This window comes from Henckelia pumila, chromosome 3 (genome assembly GCF_033568475.1).
Source record: "Henckelia pumila isolate YLH828 chromosome 3, ASM3356847v2, whole genome shotgun sequence".
NCBI lineage: Eukaryota > Viridiplantae > Streptophyta > Magnoliopsida > Lamiales > Gesneriaceae > Henckelia > Henckelia pumila.
In genome coordinates this window covers 21,798,250-21,820,688 of record NC_133122.1, presented here as the reverse complement: position 1 = coordinate 21,820,688, position 22,439 = coordinate 21,798,250, and the positions used below count along the sequence as shown (strand labels likewise).

The window sequence follows — 22,439 nt, the reverse complement described above, 5'->3', positions numbered from 1 at the left end:
TTTATCTAACTAATATTACTAACGTTGCATGGCTAAGCACATCCCGTACGTTGTAAAATAAAACATTAATATTCTCCACACCTCACAAGCTCCTTCAACACGTTCGTCTTTTTTCTTTTGCTCATGATTTGTTTAATTTCTTTACGCCAATAAAAACAAGCCACAAAAATGTATGCAAAAAGGTTTATAGAGCTTATCGTACCTGTTAAGAAAATGAACTTTATGAACCTAACTCCAACTCAAAAGGTAGCTCAGGAAATTTACTTAATCGTTGTGGGACACAATCAACACAACTCGAAATGAAATGACTGAAGCATGCATGGAGATATTAACGGATTGTTAGAAATTAAACTTGGACCTAACTCACCTCAAAAGTTAGCTCAAGAGGTGAGGTTTGCCCTTGTTCATATAAAGAGGTCCAGGTTATTTAGCCAACCTATGTGGGACATAAATCAATACACCAACACACCCCTCTCACGCCCAGAAATGAAACGACTGGAGCGTGGATATATTAAATGGGTGGCCAACTATGGGACGGGTGAGGCCAACTATGGGCCGTCCAACACATAACGGGAACCCGGGCTTTGATACCATGTTAAAAATTAAACTTGGACCTAACTCACCTCAAAAGCTAGCTCAAAAGGTGAGGTTTGCCCTTGTTCATATGAAGAGGTCCAGGTTATTTAGCCAACCTATGTGGGACATAAACCAATACACCAACACGGATGACCTAACTATGGACGGCTCAATTATAGCAGTCCAACACATTACACATTACTCATTGTATCGCTAATAAAACATTCTACACCTCATAAGCTGCCTGCTCCTGCTTGATCACCATCGTCCATCCGTTTCTTATGGTCTGCTTCTTTGCGCCAATAAAAACAAGCCACAAAAATGTATGCAGCAAGGTTTGCCGAGCTTATCATAGCCAAAAGCCAATAATACTTGTCCAAGCGACTCATATTTAAGGTAGTCTGAAACCAATCTTTGCTCCCATCATTAATTTGCATGATCCTATTCACAAAAATAACACTGAACATGTACCCCAGACCGGACACTCCTTTGCTGATGTACTTCAGGTAGCCTTCCAATGACTCGGGAGCCTGGTTTCTGTACAAGGAGACGACACCACTCTCGAATAATGAATCCAGGCCCGCGAGTAGAAAAAACTGGAAAAGCAGCCAACGCGTACTCATGTGAACTACTTCATTATCCGACTTGTGTTCTCTAAAGGCTTGTAATCTCGTGCCTTCTATTTTGGCAGCTGTTACACAACATAGCACTGAGTGAATCATGGCCAAACCAATGACTATGCGGGGTGCGTGCATATTTATTGTTTTTAAAAAACCCACGTGTAGATAGGTGTACTTCTGCTTCACCAGATTATAGAACAATAAAAACATCGGATGAGGGACACCCCATTTTCCATGTGAGTTGCTTGCTCCACGAAGTAAGTGTTTGCGTGGGAAGATACGAACCCGACGACTATGAAAGTTAGCCATAATGGAACCATTCGAATCACAGTTTTTGCTTCTTCTACTTCTGATACTTTGCAAAGTCTCCATTTATCCTTTGCTTGATCCTCTTGGCTGCTACCTTCCACTAAAATGGCAGCCTTTTCTAGGAAACTGAGGTAAAATCAAAACAAACACTATTATAATTAGAGAAAACTGTAAATTTAATCATGTAAGTTTGTCACTTTGCGATTTTGGTCCTATATATTTTCATACTTCAGTTTTAGTCCTGCATGTTCCGATTTTTGGCAATTTCGGTCCTTTTTATTAGAAAATGCTTTCGTGGCACTGTACACGTCAGCTCCACATCAGCACTGAATTGGTGTCACGTCAGCGCCACGTAGGAAAAAGGACTAAAGTTGCCAAAAAAATAAAGATAGCAGACTAAAACTGAAATCTGAAAATATAAAGGACTGAACTCGCAAAATGACAAACTTACAAAACCAAAAAAATAATTTTCCTTTATAATTAATCAATGCGCAGTTTTCATAGCTAGCTAATAACAAGAAAGCAAGAAGATTGTAATTATACGAACCCGAGACAATGAGTTTGGGTCAATTCCCTACTGTTTTTCACTTCTTCATCAACTGACTCGTCTCCATAATATAAACTTCTCTTATCAAGCGGAAGTGGCTGTGATCTCTTGTGAGCCGAGGCCACCAAGACTCTGCACACGGCGGTCAGTGGACTGCCCTCGGGAGACTTTCTTTTGTAATCACGGCCGCCGCTCAAGAACAGAAGCATCGCCACGACAGCGCAAATCGCAGGGATCCCAAATCGGAGTGACCATGCTTTTATGTAAGGAAGTGCCAAAGCTCCAATTAGAGAACAAAGGCCTGCCAAAATGATGTGTGATATCTGCAGACGATGCTTTATATTTATATGCTCGTCGTCAGGTTTTACGATCTGTTCTACATGAATCTTTTCGTAGAGACGGAGATGCCGGAAGTTCCGACAGCTAACAATGCCATACCGGTGTAAAACAGAACTCTCTGTGTATAGCCAACACATTCGGGCTCATACAGCTCGCACGTGCCCGTTGCATCGGCGAATATTGGTGGTGTGGACATGGAAATGAAGCCCAAACCCTGCATATTTTGTTTAGGTAGGGATAAAAAGAAATTGAACCCTTTAATTATTATGCTAGCTAGCTAGGCTCGATGCAAATTCGTCAACTCACCATGCTGGAAGCTATGCTTGAAAGCAAGAGCATCGTGTAATTGCCAAGGTAAAGATCGACGAAGACGAGCAAGAAAACTGGTAAAATCTTGTGAATTCCACCCCAAAAGTTCAAAATCCCAGCTGCATGAGTGACTTGCACTCCCCAAACACCAGTTAAATAAGCTTGCAAAGAGAAAAGAGCGTATTCCGCCAGTGTGTCCGCCGCCTGCGGCGCTGCAATGCGTTAAAAATCAAGTGCATGCATGCTTCTAGTACTTCACTTGAGCTAGGAGTTGCTCTTGATCATTATTTACGGGGTATTTTTTTTTAAACCCTTTTTTGTTTAAATTTATTAATTTGAGCAAATAATAATATTTAATAATTATTATAATAAAATAAAACTAAAATTTTGAACTATAAATTGGGTTAGTTTATGCTACACCGGGAGTGTTTTTTTCCCTATTTCAATATCATTAGATCATGTGGGACCCATATATTTTTATGAAAACTAACATATGTCTTAATGATCCAATGGTTGATATTTGACCACATCATGAAGGGAGAATACTTCAGGTGTAGCATAGAATAATCCCTATAAATTAATGTATAATTCATAATTGTAGGTATATATTAGGCAGAAATAGAATCAAGATTTGTTTTCTTTTATATATTTTTTCAAATAGCAAAACATACAGTAATATATAATACTATATACTATTAAAAATCAATGAAAAGTAAGAAAAAAATCATCGATAATTATATATATGAATTAACAAAAAATGATAATGATAGTTGTTTATTATTTAATTAGATAACATGAATAACAATAAATTAATTAATTAATAATCACAATAATATAATTGATAACAATTAACACGTATGTGACTATGGAAATTCGAATTCAATATCAAACTGTATACCAACTTTTTTATAAGATTACTGAAACAAAACTGTTCAAATATTTACCGTAGACCCCAATCGCTAACCAATCAATCATTGCACTTGTAAGCTTGATCTCCAATAATAAGATTGCCGAAAAAAAGAAAATATATATTAATAAATTATTAGATATATAAACAAACAGCTGCTTGATATTAAAAATCAATTCATTTAGCAGAAATACTTTTTCTTTTGTACTCTCCCTATATTTTTTAATATATGTATATATATCGTCGCTTCTGTGGCTCTATTATATATAAATAAGCATAGAAACTATTGACTTGACGTTGACGAAAAATCAAAGATGTGAACCTTGAAAACAAAGCAAATAATTAAAGTCGTCCGACATCCATTTAATTTCAATCCAGCTTTACAATTCCATTATATTTCTTCTTAAAAGAATAGCCTTTTAAAAAAAAAAAACTTTAGTAAAAGAAGAGAGAAAAAGAAAAATTAAGAGCCTTTTTTTTTTGTTGCCTAGTTATCATCAATCAAAATATTTATTTATTTTTTTGTTAAAAAGAAGGGCCTTTTTTTCGCCTTTTTTTTTTTACAGGAATAGGAGCATCGTACAATACCTGCCAGCTTATAGTTTTTGTGCAGTGGATCGATCGGAGAAAATAAAAGTTCTCATGAATTAATCAATATTAATTAATTCTGAATCTGATCTTCATAGGAGGCCACCCACCTCTTATATATATTGTGGTGAGATATATAACCCTCTCGATCCCAATAGGCTGGAAGAAAAACAATATGATTTCAATATCAAAATGATAGTGAAAAAAATCGTACATGATCACATCGCATGCATGTAATAAAAAAAATTTATAGATCTCAATACTGAGTGATATGATTTCAATACTGAGTAATTTTGGAACTTAAAAAATATAGGGTTCGTTTGAATACATATTTAAAAAATATTTTTATAAAAATGTTTTAATACTGAGTAATTGTTTGGAACTTAAAAATTCCTCCCAATGTGAAGATATTTATTTGGCGTGCTAGACAAAAGGAAAAATAAGTTTTTTACTCCAATAACTTTACTCCCTTTGAGTTTTGGTCCATTAACTTTTTCGATGTGAGTTTTGATACATTAGCTTTGCAATTTCATTGTTTTTTGGTTCAACTGCATACGTGTCAGTTTCTGATTGGTTCACGTCATTATTTTGGACCAATCAAAAATTGACGCGTATGCAGTTGGACCAAAAAATAATGAAATTGCAAAGTTAGTGTACCAAAACCCACATCGAAAAATTTAATGGATCAAAACCAAAACATGGACAAGTTAATGGACCAAAAAACTTATTTTTCCTAGGCAAAATTACATTCCTACGGAGTCCTAAGAGTCATGCTCGATGGTAATTAAATCTTATTCGGCCACTCATTATTTTTCTGCCGGATTACTCGCTCGACCCATATGGAAATTTATGTTTTGTTCTTTTTTTTTTGACTTGGAAACCCGCAGCCGCTATCTTTCGGTGCGTTATGAGTAAACCCCCGAACTAACGCAATAACCTGCAAATTAAACTACGTTATATTTTGTGTTCTTGCTTGGGTTGTATGGGGTGAGGTTTGTCGAAGAAAGCATGATGTCTCTTCGTTGAACCAGCCCCTTCATGATAATTTCGTGGCCTCGTTTAATCTAAAATTTCTTAGGTAGTGTTTGAGAGCTTAATTTCTACCAAACACTTTTTAATTTTTTCCTTTACGAAGTTTTTAAATTTTGTGGAAAAAAAAAATTCAAAAGTGCTTCCTATAATCAATTGCAAACACTATCTTAATGCTTATTCAGCTACCATTTGAAACAACTGGATCCTACCACTACTATTTTTTTTTTTTACAAATAAATAAATAAATATTTAATATAAAATATATTTAAAAACTATGCATCCATAAATGAATAAATAAATAACTAATACTTAATATAATATATAATATATATATATATATTTGAAACGCGAAAATATATATATTAAATAATTACTTTGTAAAATAATTATAAACATAAACAATTTCCCATAAAAATATTCCAACTAAAAAAAACCATAAAAAGAATTTGCATGCAAATAAAATAAGTATAACCCATGCAATAAAATCATCATCAACCTCTCAATAAAAATTCTCACCTAAAATCCATAAACCCATAATTAAATCATAAAACATGTGCGGAAAACATAATAATATTCAATTCACTGAAAACATGACTAGAGCGATGGTCACGGGCTAGCCAACTGTTGGGATCTCACACGTCCTCACCGCCAGTCGGGGCAAAGTGCTCTACATCAGTGTCTACCTGCTCACCTGCACCATTTAAGTCTAGTGAATCTAGAGGCTCAGCACGCTCTATCTCATAATAACAACATGAATAAAAGTGATGCACCATATAATACATGCAAGATACATAATAAATAATACATATATATCCATGCATGTCTTATTAATACATGTATCATAATCATCACATAACATAACATACATACTCGTACGTAATCATCATGCATCATAATAAGGGCATATCGTCATTTAAAAATTCTGAAGGTTATATCCATGCTGTGTGACGTGTCATGTTGATTGATCAATCTAAAACCAGCGTACGTGGCGGTGGGATCCCCACCTCTCGGCCCCTTCACCAGGCTGACCCCGGATCCGTAGGCAAAATAATCATAATCGTATGGAAAGGCAATCGGGCCCCAGCATCCCGACCCACAGTCCCGTGTCATATGGAAAGGTCTTCGAACCTAGGCATCCCATCTCCAATCCCTTAGGTTGTCACACACCCACTTCAACTCTCTTAAAATATTTTTCATTGCCCAGCATAACACACATACATATAGCATCATGCACATACATAAAAATTTTCATGATCTTATTTTCATAAAATATTGCCCGTAAATATTTATTTAATAATAAATGTAAAAACAATACTTTTTCAAACTTAAAATAGTCATGCAATAATTAAATATATATTTAGGACCATGCATAATTTTCATGGATTGGTTCAGACTGCTGACTTCTAAGACTTAGACCCATAAACTTCTAAACTGACCCAATAACTCAACTTAAGTCCATTAACTTAAATTTAAGCCCAAATAATTTATTTAAGCCCAATAAGACATATTTGGTCCAATAACCAAGCCCAAGCCCATTTATCACCTAGACTGGCCCAATATCCTAAAAACTGGCCCAATAAATTCTACGGGCTCTAGGCCCATAAAAATTATTGAACTAACTTAAATAATTATTTAAGCCCAATTTATTAAACCCATGAAGCCAAATAATTAATTAACCCAAAATAGACCCATAATCTCTCTTAAAATATTAATTAAATTAAAAATTAAAACACCCGAACCCGACTAACACAACCCGGACCCGAACCCAACTGACTTGACCCGAAATTATTTTAGACCCGACCCGGACCCAAGACCCAAGCCCGATCCTCCTAAAAACCCATAACCTGAAATTAAAAAAAAAAAAGGAAAGAAACCCAATTTCCAGAAACCAAGCATGACCTGCACAAATTTTATGCTTGTCTCGGCCGTGCAGCAGCAGCCCTTTATGGCCTGCTGCCGGATAGATCCGGCCACCCACCGGCCGGAGCTCCACCGCCCAGACGTAGCCCACGTCTGGGCGGTTTCAACGAGCCAAGCCTTGACTAAAACCGATCCCTACACAGGCCTAGCGAACCACTTTCGGAAATCCCGAAAACTGCCGACTTGTGAAGCAAACAAAAGTAGAAGGTTTCGGCCTTCATCCTCTTAGCCTCTAGCGACCGAACCAACATGAACTCTAGACCTATAGGGACCCTGGTACAACCCTTAACCAGTAGCAGCAAGCCATGGCCGATCACATGAGAAGAAAAAAAAAACAGAAACGTCAATGTTCATGGCTTTAAAAGAAAAACTGAATACACATACACGCATAGCTCCACTTAAAAACGAATATAACATGCTAAATCATATAATTCATGCTCATATCAGAATATAGGACTTAGATGGTGGCCAAGGAGAGAATTCAAACGTACCTTAATTTATTTTTCGACGAAAAACAAGATCACGATGCGTAGGACGATCAACGGGACGAACGGCTTCAAATCCTTGGATTAAATCTTCAAAAACTTGTGTGTGAAAGTGTGTTTTCTGCTGAATAACGTGATGAAGGAGAAGGAGATGGCGGCTAGGTATTATACGTGAAGAAAGATTGAAGATAATAGGCTAGAATATTATTTGTTTTTTAAAAATATATTGAGTTAGAATTTTGGGAAGATAACATATCATATTTAATACAGAAAAATATATAACTCTTAAAAGTTAAATATATTTTCATAAATTTTCGTAATATATATTTATATAATTTTTAAAACTCCTTAAAAGTCTTTTAAATAGCTTATTTTTGTGAAAATTGATTTCATATATCTATATATATATATATAAACTATTATTTTATGAAAATAATACCTTAAAATAATATTTTAAGGCTCTTAAAATTATCTCAAAAATATTTACAATAAAATTCATATATCTCGTCCGTCCACGGTCCCGACTACGCGATCGAAAAACTTTATTTCTAAAAATCTCATAAATAACATAAATGCGGGTTAAATGTTATAAATAATATTTAAATCATGCAAATAAATTCAAGTAATCCACATAAAGTCATTTAACCCATTTTTTAAATTTTAATTTTATTATTATTCCTAGTTATGCATGCGAAATCACCTAAGAAAATTCTGGGCGCTACACCATTTATTATGTCTTCACACAGCCCTAATGATAGGTTGCTATCTAGCTAGATTTGTGAAACCAAGGCTGGGGCATTATATAATATAGATAGGATTTTGATGTGAGAGTTGATGCGATTAACATAAGGTATTCGATCGAGCTATTATTAGAGATCATTCCAAGTGAATTATTGCAACCACAACTTTTAAAATTCAGTATCCATGTTATGTGCTAGGTTCGGGGCCCGGGGGTAGCCCTTATGAGGGAAAGTTGGACGATCGCCTGGGACTCCACTTTGAGAGAGCCTAGCTAGATCAATTATTTTTATAAATTATTATAATATTCATATAATTGTATTTAATTAAAAAAATAGAATACTTAAGAACAGATACCCATGAAAGGACTTAATTAAAACAATAAGTTAGTCACTTCTTTCTTTCAATTCATGCAATTATCAAATTTAATTTTCATCTTCAATTCTTCGTAGGGTAAAATGATTGTTTTGGTATATTAACTTGTCTATTTTTTTGGTTTAATCCTTCAAATTTTCTAAGTTTGTTTTTGGTACAATAACTTTTAATTTTCAGCGGTTAAAGTAATGATGTGAAAACTTGATACGTCAGTATTTTTCGGTGTCATATAATCATTATCCGATATCACATCATCATTTTTTGATATTACATCACCAGTTGACCAAAATAGCAAAAAACTAAAATTTAGAGTATCAAAACATAACTTTGAAAATTTATGAATCAAAACCAAAAAATAGAGAAGTTAATGGAGTAAAAAAAAATATTTTTCCTTCTTCGTAGTGTGCATCTCTCACATGCAAGTAATTTTTTATTTATTTTATTTTTTATACATTTAGAATTATGTCTAATTTTAAATTAAATTGAGAGAAGTGAGAATAAAATCGTGGCATAAAAGAAATTTTTTCCAAGTTATATAAAATTATTAATATGCTGTTTGAGTATCATGAGTGACGAGATATTAAATGTTTTAAAGATTATTTTCATTGAAAAAAATATATTTGAGGATATTTTATATGACAATATAATTGATGGTTTTGTTTTTATAAAAATTATAAATAGGATGTATTTTATATAATATTGATTTTAATAAATTATAGGAAGAAATTATGTAAAACATAATTTTACAACTGCATATTAAGTTTTATTTTGATTATATTATTATTATTATTATTATTATTATTATTATTATTATTATTATTATTATATTTTAGTTTTTCAAGTTAATGAGATAGACTAGCCCAGATTTGAGCTTGATCCGGGACGTCATTTTTCTCATGACCAACTTTGACGAAAAAAATCCTCTGTTACAAAATTGGTATCACATTGTGTTTTACACCATGCAATCACTTCTTATCATGTGTTTGGTGGAGAAAAAAATTGAATATTGATATGTAACGAAGAAAGAGACATATATCAAGAATTGATTGATATAACATGTATTTACACCAATTTATTATAGAAGATTTTCTCCCAACTCTGACTAGGTTGAATTCATGGCCACTTTGCATGGGATATTATGGTTCTTGGAATGTTTTTTTATATATATCCCTCTTCACTTTCTTCGACTCTTTATATACAATCACGTACTACACTCCAAACTTCAATCATGCATCTACACATATAACACATTTATTATTCATTGACTATGCACCTATCTTACCACAATTTCAATGCTACATGCATTTATTATACCATGACAAAGTTGACAACGTTGAAATTTAAACATTATAACATACAAATTAATATTTTACACAAGCATCTTGAAATTGCCCAGAAAAGCATCAACGAGGAAGAGAAAGAGAAATAGAAGGGGTAAATTAAATCATGCAAATTCCGCCCCAAATGTTCAAAATCCCAGCAGCACGAGTGGCGTGGAAAGTTTCCACACATCAGCACCTCAAACGACGCGTAGCCCACCTGTATGTCAGCCCACGTCAATGCTGCAATTAACACAAAGAAATAAAAGATAAAATACGTTTCATATATGAAAATACGAACTGGGAAAGATCAAATCTTTACCAGAAATCCGGACAAAGCTTTTCATCGCTGGGTTCAGTACTCAACTGCCAGCTATGCCTTCAGCAACGAAAATGTTACCGAAAAATATCGACAAAAAATGTGATAAAGCTAAGTTGCAAACCAGATCTTGTACCAGGAACCGGAGAAGATTAATATGATAATACTAAATCAAGAAACCTCGTCTTCTTTATATGTACAACTTCTTCTTTAACCTGGCGGCTGAGAAATTATCATGGGAAAATAATTTTTTTGCAATCTATTAACTTGTTCATGTTTTGGTTTTGGTCCATTAAGTATTTTACCTATGTGGATTTTGGTACACTAACTTTGCATTTTCAGTATTTTTTGGTCCAACTGCATACGTGTCAAATTCTAACTGGTCCAAAATGATGACGTTGACATGTATGCAGTTGGAGCAAAAAACAATAAAAATGCAAAGTTAGTGTATCAAAACACAACGAAAAATTTAATGGATCAAAACCCAAAAGGGGTAAAGTTACTGGACCAAAAAACTTATTTTTCCATTTATCATTCTTATTGGTAAATAATTAGCCAAGCATAGCACTACTCCCAACAATTCATGTGTCTACAAAATTGGCTAGTCTCAGTTGAAGAAAGACCTAAACTAAACCAAAGGAAAGAGGTTGACAGTGAGAGCTGGTGCCTTGACCAAAATTGAATCGACAAGACAAACAGATTGCTAAGCTGAACACCAAACTGAACAAATGATAGCAGCTGAGGGAAGATACTCAACTGAAGAAGGAAAGTCGTCGATGTAACATTGACTGAATCAGTCTTGTTATTCCTAATCTGGGGTCAGTTGAGACTAAAGTTAGTTGCGATAAGGAATTCAGTTTGGGTATATTCAGTTGACATCTGCTCCACTTAGTGGTCAACCATGGCCAATGATCACTCAGTCCATCTTCGCAGTTAGTACAATTAGGTTGTTGGCTATTGTCAGAATTTTTTGTCGACGGTCAACAAGGGAATGTCAGAGAATGTTTCAGGACGCTAGCAGTTACATGTCTACATCAGTCACTTTTGATATAAATATCAGTCAGCTATGAGCACCGGAGAGGTGAGACACAAGAGCAAAGTTCATTTTAGCAAGTGAGCGAGGGAATTCAAGAGCGGTTTAAACACGAGCGACTGAGGGAGAAATCAAAGGAATCGAAGCTTTGATTTCAGTTGTGGAATTGTGTTGAGTTCTTGAAGGTGTAACCCACTGTATACTTGTATAACTCCAGTATCGTTATAAGATTTTCTACACCTGTGGACGTAGACTAATTTTTGTGCCGAACCACGTAAATCTTTAGTTCTTTATTTTTCTTGCTCTTATAATTTAAGTTTGTGTGATTTACCAAAAACTGATAAATTCAGTTTTAGTGGTGATTTATCAATTCTTCATTGAATACTTGTCTTAGATTATTGTGAAAACACAACAATTAGCGCAATACGTGGGAAGATAGGACGAGTATGACTGGATCAATGAAATTTGACATTGAGAAATTCACAGGAAAGAATGATTTTGCTCTTTGAAAAATCAAGATGCGGGCTATCTTGATGCAGTAGGGGTTGGCAGAAGCATTATATTATTAAAGACCAAGGAAGAGATGGCATCTACCTTGAGCGAGAAGGAGAAGGAAGACATCTTGGAAAAGGCCCAGTGCGCTATCATATTGTGTCTGTGGACAAACCTTTAAGAGAGGTAGCAAGGGAAAAGTCAGCCTCTGCTATGTGGCAGAATCTGGAAAGTATTTACTTAATTGACCAAGTCTCTTGCAAATAGAATCTACATGAAACAGAGGTTGTACTCGATAGAGTTCAATTTAGCTATGAGTATTACCCCAATGATAGATCTAATGTCTTATGATTGCCACGTCTACACAATATATCATTAATTACGCCTATGTTTAAAAATAAAAACCATTGGATGCATGATTTGAGTATTACCCATATGCTAGGATCTCATTAATCGGTTTTACTCTTTCAAGGTTCAAGATGGAAAGAACATCGAAGATCATATAGATGAGTTCATTAAAATCTTGGATGACTTGAAGAATGTAGAGGTAAAACTGGAGGAGGAGGAAGGAGGACAAAGCTTTGATCTAGCTCAATGTACTGCCGAAATCTTTATGAAAATTTCAAGGATGCAATGCTGTATGGAAGGGATCAGTCTATCACCTTGGAGGAAGTCTAATCGGCTATTCAGTCCAAGAAGTTACAGCGAAAGTTGCAGATCGGTGGTAAACCTATAGGTGAAAGTCTGCTTACAAGGGGGAGAACTGATAAGAGGTCGGTCACATAGTTCAAATCCATGTTTTTGAAACCGGATCGGACCGGTCGGTTCGACCGGGAACCGCTCGGTTTTCCGATTTGAAATGCCTCCAATAACCGAAAAACCGGTCCAATCGGTCAGAACCGATCAAAACCGGTCAAGAACCAGTTGGACCGATCAAAAACCAAAAACCGGTTCAACTGGTTCAACCGGTTGAACCGGTTTTCCGAAATTTTTTAATTTTTTTTATTTTTAAAACTTTAAATTTAATATTTATATATATACATTATTATTTAGAATTTTTTACTTCATTTAAAAATTATTTTAATAATTATTGTTTTTTAAAAGTTAAATAATTTATTATTTAAATAATTTATAACTATAATTGATGTTTTGAATATATTTACATATTTATTTAGCTTTCAAACTAGGTTAAATATATATTTTTTGTCTATTTGTATAATTTTTGAGTTTTTAAAATTCAAAATATATTATTTATTATATTAAATTATATAAACGGTTTCCCGATTCAATTGTTCGGTTAAAACGGTCCGACCGATTGGACCATTTTTTTTAGGTAGACCGGTTCAATCACCGGTTCGGTTATGAAAACACTGGTTCAAATAAACCAAAGAGCAGATCCAAGTTCAAATAAACCAAAGGGCAATGTCAAAGAGTAGACCCAAGCTCAAGTGCTTCATATTTCGGAATAAAGGACACTTCAAGATGGACTGTCCTAAGAAGAACATAGAGTCTCTGGACAAATCAAAGGAGATAGGTGAATCAGCTAGCATATCAAAAGGATATGATGATGCCGAGGATTTGACGATGACAGATGAAGGTTTAAAAAGTGAGTGGATTCTAGACTCAGATGCACCTTCCATATGTGTCCGGATAAGGCTTGGTTTACCGAACTGGTGGAAGAACAAGGGTTAGTTCTGGGAAGTTCCATGCTGCCCTTGGGGTTGCTACCCCAAGGGCAGATCAACTGTTGAGATTGATCTGCAGATCAATTGATTTGATCTGCAGATCATCTCATAGCCGTTGATTTGGGCAGATGGGCACTGCCCATTTGCTAGCTAAGAACTTCCCGTTAGTTCTTCTGGGAATCATAAATCCTGCAGAGTCAAGGGAATATGCTCAATCAGTTTGCATATGCACGATGGGGTAACAAGTACCTTAACTAATGTAAAATTTAGCTAGTAATCTGAAAACTTATGCTTTGTTCTGTTACAGGTGAAAAAAAATGAATGCATTTTTATATAATGATAATTCGATATCGTAATATTTTAGAAGGACTGGATATTTTTTTTTACTAAAAACATATACATATGGAAGAAATTAAAATAAATTAAGTAGAACATTAAAAGAATGGTCGATTATTTTGGATGATTCGAAATATCTTTAATAAAAATTGTCTCCTTTAGGAAAGCGAAAACGAGGTGGAAGTTATGTTGGAATTGTTAGGTGAAATGTCAAAGCTGATGGGCCAATCTTTTCAATGATGGCGTCTGACATGGTTTGTCAAATTTGCCAAGTTTGAAGGAAAACGTGTGAAATGGAAAAGGAATAAAGCTAGCAATTTCCATGTTCACACAAATGAAGTTTGCCTATAAAAAGGCACCGTAGCCCTTCATTTGTATCATCCCAAAATCGAGAGAAAAGAGAGATAAGAAACAAAGAGAGTTTCTTGGTATTTTTTTTGAGTGTTCTCTTGTGTGAGTTAGAGAAATTATTTTCTCGGTAATACTTTGGGTTTGGGTGGTGAGAGATATAGTGTCTTGTATACACTTGTGATATTTCTCCGATTATAAATATTTGCAGCATCTTCGTGGACGTAGCCTATATTGGATGAACTACGTAAAATATTGGTGTTCTTGTTGATTATTTTATTCCGCAATTATTATCGTCATGTTCGCTCAGGCATAATCCATAACAACTGGTATCAGAGCTGTTACGGTATTCGGGAGCCTTGGTGAAAAATTTCTTAAAATTCTGAGAATGCTCTGTGGTTGCAGATTTGTCTGATCTTTCACATCAGAAAAGATTTTTTGAAATTTTATTAAGGCAGGAGAAGTGATGGCCGGAAATGACGGATTGGGACCTGGAATCAATAAGTTCGAAGGTACATATTTCACGTTCTGGCGGTTACAGATTAAAGATTATCTGTATAGCAAAAAGCTACATCAACCTCTATCCGGGGTGAAGCCAGAAAAGATGGAGGATGATGAGTGGGAGCTTCTTGACCGACAAGTGTTAGGGGTAATACGATTGACCCTAACAAAGAACGTGGCACACAACGTGGCGGAGGCAAAAACCATGGAGGAGATGATGTCCATTTTATCGGACATGTACGAGAAGCCATCAGCAAATAATAAAGTGTTCCTCATGAAAAAGTTATTCAACTTGAAGATGGAGGAAGTTGCTTCGGTGGCGGCACACATCAATGAACTCAACACGATTGTTTCCCAGCTAACATCGGTTGAAATTAAATTTGATGATGAGATCTGTGCACTTATTCTTTTGGCGTCTTTACCAAATGCTTGGGAGCCGATGCGGGCAGCGGTTAGCAATTCTGCTGGAAAGGGAAAATTACAATTCAATGATGTCCGAGATCGAATTCTTGGCGAAGAAGTTCGAAGGAGGGATTCGGGTGAAGGGACATCATCATCTGCCCTAAATCTCGAAAACAGAAGTAGGGGCAGGAGTAGCGAAAAAGGTTCTAACCGATGGCGTGGCTCAAGGAGTGAAAAAGACAAAAATACATTCGAAAAGAAATTAAAGTGCTGGAGCTGTGGTGAAACTGGTTATATAAAAAAAGACTGCAGATCACCCAAGAATAATGCAAATGTTGTGGCTGAGCAAGTACACGATACTTTAGTGTTATCCATGGAAAGCCCTGTTGACTCTTGGGTTATGGATTCTGGAGCCTCGTTTCATACCACGGGTAATCGCGATATATTCGATAGTTACATTGATGGCGATTATGGAAAAAATTTTCTAGCTGATGGAAAACCTTTGGAGATTGTTGGTATGGGAGATGTCCGGTTGAAAATGTCAAATGGATCTGTCTGAAAAATCAATAAAGTCAGACATGTACCAAGACTGACGCGGAATCTGATCTCAGTGGGACATCTTAATGACGAAGGTCATAAAGTGACTTTTGGCGATGGCTCTTGAAAAGTAAGTAAAGGAGCCATGATTGTTGCTCGAGGACAGAAATCTGGAACCCTCTACATGACTTCCAGTTGCAGAGAAATGTTAGCAACTGTGGATGCTGGAGCTAACTCAAGTCTATGGCACTATAGACTTGGACATATGAGTGAGAAAGGAATGAAGATGCTGATATTAAAAGGGAAGCTATCGGAATTAAAAACTGTCGAACACAAACTGTGTGAAAGTTTTGTTCTTGGAAAGCAGAAAAAGGTGAGCTTTTCGAAAGGCGGTAGAGAACCGAAAGCAGCAAAGTTGGAGCTGGTTCATACTGACGTGTGGGGGCCATCTCCTGTGACATCCCTTGGAGGCTCACGATATTATGTCACATTTATCGATGATTCGAGCAGGAAGGTCTGGGTTCATTTTTTGAAAAATAAATCAGATGTTTATGAGACCTTTAAACAGTGGGAGTTAGCCATGAAAGATGTGATGGATTCACTGTCATCCAATCACACGTGGGAGTTGTCAGAACTTCCTGAAGGTAAAAAGGTTTTACATAGCAAGTGGGAGTACCGATTAGAACACGATGGTAGCAAGCGGTACAAAGAAATCCTTGTTGTAAAAGGTGAAAAAGAAGTCATTGATTACACTGATATTTTCTCTCTGGTGGTAAAGTTATCTACTATCAGGACTGTACTTGGATTGATGGTAAAAGAAGATTTGAATTTGGAGCAGTTAGATGTAAAGACTGTGTTTCTTCATGGTGAGCTAGATGAAGAAATGAATCAATCACAGGGATTTGAAGTACGAGGGAAAGAGAAAATGATGTGCAAACTTCAAAAAAGCTTGTACGGTCTCAAACAAGCTCCGAGACAGTGGTACAAGAAGTTTGATGGTGTAATGAATAATGATGGTTTCCCGAGGTATCATGCTGATCACTGGTGTTATGTGAAGCTTGATGGTTCTTATATTATGCTACCGGTATATGTAGATGATATGTTGATAGCAGGAGTTTGTCTGAAGGAGATTGATAAACTAAAAATAGAATTTGCTATGAAGGATTTGGGTGCTGCAAAACAAATCCTTGGAATCGGGATCCTTAGAGATCGGGTGAATGGAGTCTTGAAGCTTGAGAAGATTCCTAGAAGTAAAAATCCTGCTGATATGTTCACGAATATGGTGACCACTGACAAACTGAAGTTGTACTCGACTTCAGTTGGACTACAAGCGTAAATAAGGAAGATATGAGTTGCTGCATTGACTGTGTGAAGCCATGATTGAAATCAAGTCTTCAAGTGGGAGAAATGTTAAGTGAAATGTCAAAGCTGATGGGCCAATCTTTTCAATGATGGCGTCTGACATGGTTTGTCAAAATTGCCAAGTTTGAAGGAAAACGTGTGAAATGGAAAAGGAATAAAGCTAGCAATTTCCATGTTCACACAAATGAAGTTTGCCTATAAAAAGGCACCGTAGCCCTTCATTTGTATCATCCCAAAATCGAGAGAAAAGAGAGATAAGAAACAAAGAGAGTTTCTTGGTATTTTTCTTGAGTGTTCTCTTATGTGAGTTAGAGAAATTATTTTCTCGGTAATACTCGGGGTTTGGGTGGTGAGAAATATAGTGTTTTGTATACACTTGTGATATTTCTCCGATTATAAATATTTGCAGCAGCTCCGTGGACGTAGCCTATATTAGGTGAACCACGTAAAATCTTAGTGTTCTTGTTGATTATTTCATTCCGCAATTATTATCGTCATGTTCGCTCCGGCATATTTCATAACAGGAATTGGGGCACAAATTAATTAGTTGAAATAATGAATAATTACTAGAGTGCTTCAATTCATATTTATGACCAGAATAAATTACATTTGATTGACCTAAAAAATGAAATGAAATAAATAAAAGTTTCTCATCTAAATTTGGGTTAGAGAACTCACGGTTATTATCCTAATTATCAATTTAATTGTTAAATGATTTGCTATGTGAGATCTTCAACATTAATTATTTTTATGCATTAAAATATAGATAATAATTAGATTTTCATGATTTGGCCGATAAGCTTGAAATAGGATTTTATTAACCCATAAATTTGGACGGACTTGGAAAAATTCCCAAAAACTTGAATGTGACACAGCAAAATGAATGGCAAAAAAGAAAATGACCGAAGAGAACGGTATGTTTGAAAACATGGAAATCTAGCTACAGCATGAGAAGCAAGCAGATACTACTCCTCCTCCTCCTCCTCCTCCGTCAGCCGCCGCTGCCGCTTCATCGTCCAACCCTTGCTGTGGTTGTTTATATCTGTAACAACATGCCACTACAATGTATGCAACAAAGTTCACTGAACTTAAGCCAGCCAGCACCCAATAATACCTATCCAAACGGCTCCTATTCAGAGTAGGCTGAAACCAGTTTTGTCTCCCTCCTTTTTCACTGATTTTACCCACAACATAAACCGAAACAACACTCAACATGAATCCCAGACCAGATACTGCCTTGGTGAAGTAGATCAGGTAGTTTTTCATTGATTCCGGAGACTGTTCGTCGTAGAACGAGGCGATCCCTTTTTCGGATAATGAATCCACACCAGCGAGTAGGAAAAATTGGAAAAGTAGCCAATATATGCTCATTGGAATATCATCATCAGGCTTGTCGAGTAGATCATGTTTTGTAATCACGTTCAATCTCCTTTTCTCTATTTTGGCAGCTGTTATACAACAGAGCACTGACAATATCATGGCCAAAGCAATGCCTGAGGGGGGTGCATATTTCCCCAATCCGGTTATGATTTTGGTGTATAGATAGGAGAAAATCGCCTTCGCCTGCTGAAAGAACAACATAAATATAGGAAGGGGGACATTCCATTTTCCTATTTTGCGATTCAGGTGATTCGCTTGCTCCACGAAGTAGGTGTTTGTGATGGAGGATACGATCCCTATGACTATGAAGGTCAGCCACATTGGGACCATTCGGACCGCAATTTTCGCCTCTTCGACTTCTGATACTTTGCAAACTCTCCATATATACTTCGCTTGTTCTTCCGTACTCCTGCCCGGCAATCTTATTGCAGCCTTCTCCAGGCACCTAAAACAACAGAAGACAATTATAACCAAAGCACATTTCAAATATTATCATTACAACAAGAATGCAAACAAAAGATGAACCTGAGACAACGAGTGTGGGTAAATCTCCTAGGCTCTTGGTCATTTTCATTGTACAATTCTCTCGCATCAAGTGGAACTGGTACAGATATATTAGAAGCCGAGGCCACAAAAACTCTGCACACGTTAGTTATCGGACTGCCCTGTGGATCGAGTTTCGTATATGTGCACCAACCACTAAAAAACATAAACATCGCCACAGCAGTGCAGATCGCGGGGATCCCAAATCGGAGCGACCATGGTTTTATGTAAGGAAGTGCAATGGCTCCAACTACAGGGAAAATTGCTACTAAAGTGAAACCTAGTATTCTCAAACAATCTACTCTTTGATTCCCTTTACCAGAGCCTTCATTCTGTTCTTTGAGGAAGCTTTGAACAGATACAAGGTTACCAGACATCCCCACAGCTACCAATGCCATGCCAGTGTAAAAGAGAGCTTTCTGTGTGTGGCCAATACATTGGGACTCATATTCTTTGCACGTTCCTGTCGAATCGGCGAGGACCGGCGGAGTCGACATTGAAATGAACCCAATACCCTGCAAAAGGTAGTAAGTAATCCAAGAACTTAAGATCATCTTTGCATTTAGGCTCCATCACAGGCCAATCAATGTACTACTCACCACGCTGTAGGCTACACTGGAAATCACAAGCATCTTGAAATTGCCTAGGAAAGCATCGACTAGGAAGAGAAAGAAAAGGGGTAAAATCTTGCAGATTCCACCCCAAATGTTGACGATCCCAGCAGCATGGGTCACGTCCAGATTCCAAACATCGGTCAAATAATTTTGCACCACAAACAAAGCGTAACCCACCAGTATGTCTGCCCATAGCAGAGCTGCAACAAACATAGATAGAAAAGTAAGAGTCAAACTACATTACACACATCAAAATATGAACTCTCGAAAAAAAATGCAAAAAGGTAAAATCTTTACAAGAAATCCGGACAAAGCTTTTCATTGCCGAGTTGGGTCAGCTTCTGCAGTAATGATCACTGAAAAGAATAGACAAAACAATGAGATGGAAGTTTTCGCAGAGCAAAGCTATGATCCAAATCTCAAACCAAGAAACTGGAGAAGATTAAAATCTAGCAGGGACAATACGAAATCAAGAACCCTCTTTATAGGATCTATGTTTGCAGCTTCTTTAGCCTGGCGGCCAAAAAACTTGTCGTCCTTGTAATTGGTTAAATATTCCCCCAATGGCTTCCACTCCCAACAATTCATACATACTTACCCCAGATTCGTCGTGTTTCTATGTTATTATTATATAGTTTGTTCACACTATATATATAATATAAAATGAAAATGGTTGGCTGTCCAAGGAAGAAAATGAAGGAACGTGAAAATATAAGATATAATAAAGTATTAAAGACCTGACATTTATTTATTCTCAATCCAGCTCAACCTGGGTCCAACACGAGCCAGAAATATTTTTAAAAAAAACTCGGTGATATGATAATTTATACATTGTTTGTGTTACAAGTGGGGAAAGAAAATAAATAAATTATATAATTGATTGCATTTTTATATATATGATCATCAATATCTTGGAATTTTAGACAGATCGGAGTTGTTACTAAAACATATGCAAATGGAAGAAACTAATTAAATTAATATAAATCAAATGGAAAATTAAACGAGTGGTGGAGTAATTTAGATGAGTCAAAAGAATCTCTACTAATTTTGTCTCCTTTAGAATAGTTGTGAAAGCGACAGAGAGAGGTGGAACTGAGGAAGTTATGTTGAGAAATACTAAAATGTCTCAACCGCCGGGTCCAAATGCATTAAAGTTACTAAAAAAATTGGATCATTAAAGTTATAATATTTTAAGACTAGTTCATTGTGAACGATCTCATGATTTATAAATCTTTATATATGATATACATGTTTATCTTATCCATATTTATAATAAAAATAATATTTGTAGACCTAAATAAAATATATGTATCACAAAATTGACTATTGAGACTATTTTACATAGTTTTTGTGTTTTTATAAAAACTAACGATTGAGATAGAGACACGTGTTATGTATATGCAACATAGAATAAAAACTATGTAAATAAAAACTTGACAACGATAATGAATAAAGAAATTTCTAATATCAGTGACAGATAATTTAGGAAAAATTGTTTTTTTGTTTATGTATGTTTGTCACTTTACGATTTCGATCCTCTATATTTTTAGATTTTAGTTTTAGTCCGCTATCATTATTTTTTTGGCAATTTTAGTCATTTTTTGATGTGGCGCTGATGTGGCACCAATGTAGTGCTGATGTGAAGCTGGCGTGTACAGTGTCACGTCAACATTTTCGAAGAAAAAAAACCTAAATTGCCAAAAATTGGAACATACATGACTAAAACTGAAATATGAAAACTTAGAGGACCAAAATCGCAAAGTGACAAACATATATGACCAAAAATTCATTTTTCTCGATATTTTACATCCGTCTCAAATTTTTAGCTACGAAATGCTCAAATCCATTACTAAAATTTGCCATAGTTTATTACTAAATTTTAGCGACGACATTTATTATGTTACTGATGCGGGCGAAATATTTATCTCCCTCATCAACAAATAAATTGAAAAGTCGTACGTCCTCCTGATTTCCTGCTTCCTCGATCACCTGCAGAGGGGGAACGATCTCCTGATCTCCTACTCCTTTGGTCACCTGAAGAACTCGTACGATCTCCTTTTGGATTGTCACCTGATTCACGAACATACGTTAGAGGTGCCGGGTGGTTACTCGACGAAAATCCTCCGACGATCGAGTCAGCGATCACCTCCACACAAAACAGGAGAGTAGAGAGCTTTTGTAAGCCAAAGAGTCACTTACCTCAAATGGAGAGATTCCACATGTATTTATACGCAAATAATGTGCTTAATTGCCAAATAACTCCTTAAGGTATAAAAATGCGAATTATCCCCTCAAAGGTTCCAAAATTAGAAATTGGTATTTTTGAAGTGCAATTATCACAAATTGACATACTTAATTTATTTATATATTTTAAGTATACTAAAAATATACTTAAACCCATCATAGGCCCCCTGCTCTCGATTTTATTCAATTTTATTGGAGAATATCGAGAGTAATTTTTACTCCATTATACCCTAAGGCCCCGTTTGGTATCCTTGATAAATCCGAGATTGTTTTACAAGCTCATGTTTGTCTTAATTTTTTTAGCTTAGATAAGGACCTGGATTGATAGAAGACCACATTAGCACTTTGATAAATCATCCACCTCTTTTTTCATGGATTAAATTTGTCTCATGGATTACACAAGTCATTTACATTTTTGGTCAGATTGAATTCCATATGTATGTTTGTTGAAACCGAACAGTCGATCGAGCTCTTTAGGAACTAACTAATCTTTATATGTAATAAAAGATTTCGATTTATATTTCCTAAACTCAAACTGGACTAACTTCTGTTCTTGCAAGTTTCTAGCTGGACGACTGC

General features: G+C 35.8%; 3 protein-coding genes across 4 annotated transcripts; all 3 read right to left on the bottom strand.

Annotated features, from left to right (window-relative positions):
• Positions 1 to 809: 809 nt before the first annotated feature.
• Positions 810 to 1,331, bottom strand: LOC140888240 (protein NRT1/ PTR FAMILY 5.5-like). The gene has a single exon (XM_073295930.1). The coding sequence runs from the start codon at positions 1,329 to 1,331 to the stop codon at positions 810 to 812; it is 522 nt and encodes a 173-aa protein (XP_073152031.1).
• Positions 924 to 3,805, bottom strand: LOC140893486 (protein NRT1/ PTR FAMILY 5.5-like). Of its 2 annotated transcripts, XM_073302547.1 has the most exons (4): positions 3,645 to 3,805; positions 2,698 to 2,904; positions 2,053 to 2,605; positions 924 to 1,631 (listed from the first exon to the last, which is right to left on the bottom strand). In XM_073302547.1, the coding sequence occupies exons 3-4, from the start codon at positions 2,526 to 2,528 to the stop codon at positions 1,379 to 1,381; spliced, it is 729 nt and encodes a 242-aa protein (XP_073158648.1). In that variant the 5' UTR covers positions 2,529 to 2,605; positions 2,698 to 2,904; positions 3,645 to 3,805; the 3' UTR covers positions 924 to 1,378. The 2 variants fall into 2 exon arrangements, with proteins under 2 accessions (XP_073158648.1, XP_073158649.1); XM_073302548.1 differs by lacking the exon at positions 3,645 to 3,805 and having other exon boundaries at positions 2,698 to 2,970.
• Positions 3,806 to 17,875: 14,070 nt separating this feature from the next.
• LOC140891027 (protein NRT1/ PTR FAMILY 5.5-like) lies at positions 17,876 to 20,174 on the bottom strand. Its single transcript, XM_073299236.1, has 5 exons — positions 20,082 to 20,174; positions 19,914 to 19,972; positions 19,602 to 19,816; positions 18,985 to 19,517; positions 17,876 to 18,904 (listed from the first exon to the last, which is right to left on the bottom strand). Exons 2-5 carry the CDS (start codon positions 19,936 to 19,938, stop codon positions 18,016 to 18,018), a joined length of 1,662 nt encoding a protein of 553 aa, XP_073155337.1. The 5' UTR covers positions 19,939 to 19,972; positions 20,082 to 20,174; the 3' UTR covers positions 17,876 to 18,015.
• Positions 20,175 to 22,439: the final 2,265 nt, after the last annotated feature.

Excerpts from the sequence above, each read along its gene's own strand:
- LOC140893486 (XM_073302547.1), bottom strand. The coding sequence starts at position 2,528 with ATGTGTTGGCTATACACAGAGAGTTCTGTTTTACACCGGTATGGCATT. Across the intron at positions 1,632-2,052 it reads ACCCAAACTCATTGTCTCGG|TTTCCTAGAAAAGGCTGCCA; the intron begins GTTCGTATAATT and ends ATTTTACCTCAG.
- LOC140888240 (XM_073295930.1), bottom strand. The coding sequence starts at position 1,331 with ATGCACGCACCCCGCATAGTCATTGGTTTGGCCATGATTCACTCAGTG.
- LOC140891027 (XM_073299236.1), bottom strand. The coding sequence starts at position 19,938 with ATGAAAAGCTTTGTCCGGATTTCTT. Across the intron at positions 19,817-19,913 it reads AAGCTTTGTCCGGATTTCTT|CTCTGCTATGGGCAGACATA; the intron begins GTAAAGATTTTA and ends TGTTTGTTGCAG. Across the intron at positions 18,905-18,984 it reads ACCCACACTCGTTGTCTCAG|GTGCCTGGAGAAGGCTGCAA; the intron begins GTTCATCTTTTG and ends CTGTTGTTTTAG.